The sequence below is a fragment of the Vombatus ursinus genome, unplaced genomic scaffold, assembly GCF_900497805.2.
Source record: "Vombatus ursinus unplaced genomic scaffold, bare-nosed wombat genome assembly UNPS02014794.1, whole genome shotgun sequence".
Lineage (NCBI taxonomy): Eukaryota > Metazoa > Chordata > Mammalia > Diprotodontia > Vombatidae > Vombatus > Vombatus ursinus.
In genome coordinates this window covers 22060746-22067166 of record NW_020954572.1, presented here as the reverse complement: position 1 = coordinate 22067166, position 6421 = coordinate 22060746, and the positions used below count along the sequence as shown (strand labels likewise).

The window sequence follows — 6421 nt, the reverse complement described above, 5'->3', positions numbered from 1 at the left end:
GGAGTTTGGGGCACAGAGGTGGGGGAGCACTAAGGAAACATTTCCCCTTTAAGTATCTTAGAATTAAGTGGAAACAGTGAAGTGGAAGACTTGGGGAAATGAGAGTAACTGATATAAACCTTTGGATTTCTTACCTCAAAAACTCCATTTTGACCCAATGGAAACTGAAAGAGGTTTAGTTGTTTGCCCTGATGGCGGTTTAGTAGCTAGAATGTGGATGTTTTGGGGGAAGAGAGCCAGAAAACTTTGGAAAGGTACTCAGGATAGTCTGGCGCTGTAACTGGTAGCCCCCCCAGACAAGTCAGACCCCAGGCAGAGGCAATATGAACTAGGACTACTGCACCCAGCATACCCTAGGAGACAGGGCACTAGACTTGAAGTCAGAGAGACCTGAGTTCAGAACTCCTTTCTGATACTTATTTTTCTCTGCCCTTAAACAAGCTAATCAACCCACGTCTCAGTTTAGTCATCTGTAAAATGAAGGGGTTGGAGCTGGTAGTCCCTAAGGCCCCCAGCAGTTCTACACCTATGTTCCTACGGCATAACGGACATTAGAGGACAATGGCAAAGATTCCTAACCAGCTGTTTTTCATTCCTGTTGAACTGTCTTTGGGGGAAAATACCCTTTCATAGTCATTAAACACATAGTTTTCTCCCCCACTCCCCAAGACTCATAGTAAGTGACAGAATTCGGAAAGAATCCTTTTGTCCCTCAGGTCTCTGGACCCCTCCCCCCCCTTTGGCTCTCTCCTTGCCCTGGCACTGGGACACCATCACTATTGGTACAGGGAGAGAAAGGACTGTGTCATAGACATACCTGGAGCAAGTTTGCAATCACCCGGGGCAGATAGCTGCCAGCATTCTGAGAAAGTATTCTCCCATCCCTCAAGACGCTATGGCTGCAGCACAGAGAATGTACTGGCATTTCTACCGTTTGCAAAAATGAACGCTAAAGATTAGGGAAGCAGCAAGGTGTAATGGGAAACGGCAATGGATTAGGGAATAAAAAGCCTTCGGTTTGAAATCTGGCTGTTACTACCCGTATGACCTTGGGAGAGTCGCTTGATTTCTTCTGGGTCCCGGTTTTCTCATTTATGAAATGAACAGGTTGGAGCAAATGCTCTCTAAGATATTTTTCAGATTTAACAATCTATGATTCTAGGTCTCACTAACAGGCTAAGACCCTCAAAGCTACTACACCTTTAGGTTCATGTAGACCGTGGGCCCCGAGTCTGTTAGGGTACCAGTTTTTCTTCTACTTGCTTTTAGTGCAAGGGGAAGAGAAGGAAGGGGAAGAGAAGGAAAGGGAAGAGCTGGCCCACTGGATGGAGGTGGAAAATCTAAACGAAATGGAAAGGAGGGCCGGGAAGGGGGTCGTGAAAGGGGGAACAACGGGAACGATGGGGGAGGGGAGAGGAAAATAGTGCAAACCCCTCAGAGGGACTGTTCAGAGGCCACAGGCTACTCTGGCTACTCTGGTGGATGCCAGGGGTGGAGAAGCAGACCCGGGAGATACAGGAAATTCGGATTGTCCTGTAAGAACGAGAGCAACTCTGGCCATTGCAGAGGTGGAAGGGTCAATAGGGAAGAGGAACTGGGATGTTGCATGGATCCAGCACAGGAGAATTTGGGTTTGGGGAATCTTGGTGAAGTGCCCAGGGGCCTCTTCACCGCTGGGCTTGTAAGACCACTGCTTCTGCCTCGGTACCCCCCTGCCAAGGGGTCTGCTGGCCAGGCAGAGTGAGGGGCAGCGAGTCAAGCTCCTGCTCCAGCCCGCCGTCTGACCCTTGCACCTCCCCCATTAGGCTGGGGATGTCCGGCGCAGTAGAACGGCGGCGCAGACCGAGACGGCCTTTCCCAGGGGCGCCCTCAGGATGGGGGGTGAGCCCACCAGGAGCCTTGATTAGGGCCAGAGCCTTGCCTTCCAGTAGCTCCTGCGAGCGCCACCTCCCGGTGCCCGAGGCCTGAGGGGAATTTGGCTGGGGGAGCTGGGCTGCCGCCCGGACCCGCGCAGCCTCTTCCTCGGTCACCGAGCCCAGAGCCAAGCTCATGCTGCGGCCAAATTCAGGCCGCTCGTTGCCCAACGATCTCTGTCGGCCCGAGCCCTTGCTCCCGGTGCCTGTTTCACCCCCATGGCCGCCAGCTGCCCGGGCGAAGCGGGCCAAAAGGGGCCGCGGAAGGCGGCGGGGGCTAGGCCGGCGACGCTCAGGGCTAGGCGCAGCACTGGGCCGGCCTGGGGGACTGTCCGAGGTAGAGCCCCGGGCGCGGGCCGCCGCTGCGGCGGCAGCACGGCCCCAGGGCCCTGTGAGCGCTTGGACGCAAGGCCCGTGGCCTCGGGCGGCCGCGAGTTGCAATGCTGTGAGGCCCGCGCGGTTAGTGCGGTCGAGGCGCAAGCCAAGGCGGCGGAAAGAGCGCACCAGGAACTCGAGCACGGCGCCGTGGCCACACGCGGCGGCCCACATCACTGGGCTATTGCCCGCCGAATCGGCCGCTTCTGGATCGCCGCTGAACTGCACCAGCAGCTGCACCGCGTCCAGGTGGCCCCGCTCGCAGGCCAGGCTCAGCGCCGTGCGGCCCCTCTCGTCTCGCAGGTTCACGGCCGCGCCCTGTTCCAGCAGCAGCCGTACGAAGCGGGATCTGAGCGTGGGGTCTGGCAGCCCCACCGCCACCATGAGCGGCGTGCGCCCCTGCTCCGCCCGACAATCAATGATGCTACGGTCCAGTGCGTCCAGAACAAAACGCGCCAGGTGCACCTTGCCAGCTTGCATCGCCTCCAAAAAAGTACGAGTGCCCGCCCGAGGGCACAGATCCTTTGGCTTCAACATACCCTCGGTCTCTTCGGCTGCACTCGGCCTTGACGCCTGAGGAGGTGGGCTTCACTGCCCTGGAGCTACTCCTAGGTCTCACTTAGAAATGGCCAAGGTACTGCTGGGCCTCGGGCCTGCTGCCGGTGCTCCACGCGTGGGTGGCCCTGGCCCAGAGCTGTTGCTCCTGCGTTTAAGGACTCCAGTCGCAGGTCCTGGGTTTCCCACGAAGCTGAAGCCCTTCTCTGGGGTTCCTGCTGCTTGCTGTCCTGCTGGGGGGGGGGGTTCTTGCTCCTCGCTGCTCTCGGACCCCTTGTCTACGCTCTTTACTTCTCTGGCTCCCGGCCTTCACGCGTGGATATTTCTGCTCCACGCTACTCTCTGGAGCCAGCACCTGGCTGTCCACTAGACGGTAACTACAGGTCCTGGGCTCCCCCGTGTGGGGTTCTCCGCTACTCCTCCTGCGCCCAGGTGTTTCCCAATCCCATACCTGGGGGCCCTCTCGCAGCTATTCAGGTGATAGCTTCTAGCGTTTCAGCCTCCTTAGCTTCCCTGCCGAAACAACGGTGGAGGCGATGGGATCTCTTCCAGCGCTGCTCCTTAGGCTGCCGGCGCCGCCGCTGCTCTTCCTCCCACTGGGTGGGGGGGTTGGGGATGGTGGTGGAGAGGGAAACCGCACTGGGGCGCCAGTTATTTGGGGGATTAATTGGCTCAAGAGCAGCTGAAGCCACTGCACCAGGAGTCCGGGTTTTATAGCCTCGGGGGTCAGGATAGCGTCGGACTCTCCATGGTAATGTCTCCTCTGGAACCCGAGGAGGGCTCCGGGACAGGAGAGCGGTGCCCAGCGCCCCACTGGGGGATCAGAGCGGAGGATCGACTCCTCCTCCCTCTCTGCCGGGGCTGAGACGGCGGCTGTGGAACCGGGGGCGGGGGGCGGGTGCAACTCGTGGGGGGCCACTGGCACTGAGCAGCTCCAATCCCAGATCCTAGAGTCTCAGCCCCTCTGCCTGCACTGCAGGGCGCCTGAGTCCCACCCCCTCACGCTCCTTGCCTGCCCCCTCCAAGGGCCTGGGGGTGGGAGTGCAGCTCAGACACCCTCAAGCGGCGGGATCAATCCTCCAGACTCGTGGGGGGGGGGGAGCAGAAGAGCGCCGCCCAACGCCCCTGTACTGGGAAAATGAGGAGTGCAACCCATCGGTCAGCAACTGAGTCACCAGAGGGGAAGAGTCATTTCCCTAGGATTGGGTCAGTTGATGATAGATCGGAGTTTGAGCTGAAAAGAGCTGAGAGCCTTGGGGCTGCTGGGGGAGGGGTTGGGGGAGGGTGTAGTTGAGAAAAAGAAAAAAGGTGTCATGTTCTGTGCGCCTGCCGAGCGCTCCGCCAGTCGTCGACTGACATCCCCACAATCACATATACTCACAGGCTCCCCGATACACTCAAAGTAACACAGATACACACCAGTGGTTTTCTCCGCCACACGCTGAGACGCGCGTGCATGTACACACACACACACACACACACACACACACGGCATTAAGGGCTGAATTCTACATCCTCCAACACTTTCAGCCTAAACACCCCCAGGCCCTCCCCCGCACAGATTCTCTTCAGGCTGCAAGAGGAGACAGGGAAGATGCCTCCTCTTTCTCTGCGAGCATTAATTGCTCAAGGTTTCTCACAAGCTTCTAGAGCCCAGCATTTGAGTCCCTGCTTTTCACACTTCATTGAAAGAGGATCATGAAGGGCAAGAGAGCAGAGCAGGGTCCACAGGTGATTCAATCAAGGAAAATACATCCAAAACTCCCGATTTCCCTCCCCCTCCCACACTATTCTCCTGATTGAACGAAGAAACATCCCTTCTCCAAGCTCAAATGTCGCCTCGAATCCTCCTCCCTCTCCTGGAACCCTTTTCTTGTCGGGTAAAGAGTCTGGGGAGGGACGGAGGAGGGAGGAGGCGGGGCAGGGTGATGGAGGATGAAATAGAGACCTGAAGGACTGCTTCCTACTATAAAAACCACTAGCCTTTCACCTTACTCTCTGAACCCAGGCCTTCTTCCAGTACACATTTCTCCTCTCATGCAGGAGAACTGGAAAAGGAAAAATGTAGAACCCAGTCATCCCACTCCCAAACAAGGTTCCGTGGAGGAGTTCAGAAGGCTTGGCAGCCAGCAGAAGAATGGGGTCCCAGCTTCTACTTGGACTATAACTTCTACCTTCTCTCCGCTAGTAACCTGGGCTCTGGTCAATGAGCCCTCCGGCTCTGATAAGTCACCTTTGCCTTATTTTGCCTGGGCCTGGGCCTCCTTAATGCCTCCCTGATGATACTTCTGGCCTGTCCCATACCACCGTGACCCTTTTATAGCACCCCACCCCCTTTTCATTTCCTTTTTATGTGTAGTCTTCTCCCATTAGACTGTAAGCCCCTTGAGGGCAGGGACTGCCATGCTTGCAGGTAGTATTTGTATTCTCAGCTCTTAGCACAGTGCCTGGCACATAGTTATCACTTCATAAATTCTCTCTCTGTCTCTGGCTGTCTCTCCCTTCTCTCCTCACCATGTTGTTAGTGGAAGAAAGGGAATTTTCTTTCTTTTTTTTAATTTTAATTTATTTTTTTCATTTTTAAGTTTTCAACATTTGCCTCCACAAGATTTTGAGTTCCAAATTTTCACCCCATCTCGCCCTTCACCCAAGATGGCATGCATTCTGAATACCCCTTCCCCTAGTCTGCTTTCCCTGCTGTCTCTCCCCTCCTTCCCCTTCTATTTTCCTGTAGGGCAGGATAGATTTCTGTACCTCATTTCCTGTATTTCTTATTTCCCAGTTGCATGTGAAAACATTTTTTTTTAGAAATGTGTTTTTTTAAACTTTGGGTTCCAAATTTTCTCCCTTCCTCCCTCCCCACCCACCCTCATTGAGAAGGCAAGCAACTCAATATAGGTTATACATGTGGAGTTATGCAAGAAAGAGAATTTTCAAAAGACCTTATATAGTACTTAGTGATGTATTGTCATTGTAGAAGACACAAGCCCAATTCAACAAATATTTATTTCCCAAAGTACTGTAGATTCAAACAAAGGACAATGTCCCTGACTTCTGGGGTATTACTATCTACTAGGAGGATGATTGTGGGCAGCTAGGGGGCAAAGTGGGGCCTGAAGTCAGGAAGATGACCTCAGACACTCGCTAGTCTCACACACTAACTAGCTGTGTGACCCTGGGCAAGTCACTTAATCCTCTTTGCCTCAGTTTCCTCGTTGGGAAAATGAACTGGAGAAGGAAATGGCAAACCATTCCAGTATCTTTGCCAAGAAAACTCCAAAAAAAGGTCACAAAGAGTCAGACAGGACTGAACAACAAGAAGGGAGAGATGTAGACAGGCAAAGAAAAGGTCCTTACCTGCCCTCAGGGAACCTATTATTATCTAGGTGGGGAGATAAGACAAAGGTGACCAACAGTCCAAGTGTCAAATGAGAGGATCAGATAATAGATGTTTAGAGGGGTTAAGGGAAAGGAGAAATACTGGTGGGCACAGGTGCTGGAGAAAATCTAAAAGAGGCTGGAATCAGAACTATGTAGGGCCTTAAAGAATAGGTGGGATTTGAGTGTAAGTAGTTCAG

The 6421-nt window shown here is 54.3% G+C and overlaps 1 protein-coding gene across 1 annotated transcript; it reads right to left on the bottom strand.

Annotated features, from left to right (window-relative positions):
• Positions 1-1667: 1667 nt before the first annotated feature.
• On the bottom strand, positions 1668-2825 carry ANKRD63 (ankyrin repeat domain 63). Its single transcript, XM_027869888.1, has one exon. It carries the CDS (start codon positions 2823-2825, stop codon positions 1668-1670), a length of 1158 nt encoding a protein of 385 aa, XP_027725689.1.
• Positions 2826-6421: the final 3596 nt, after the last annotated feature.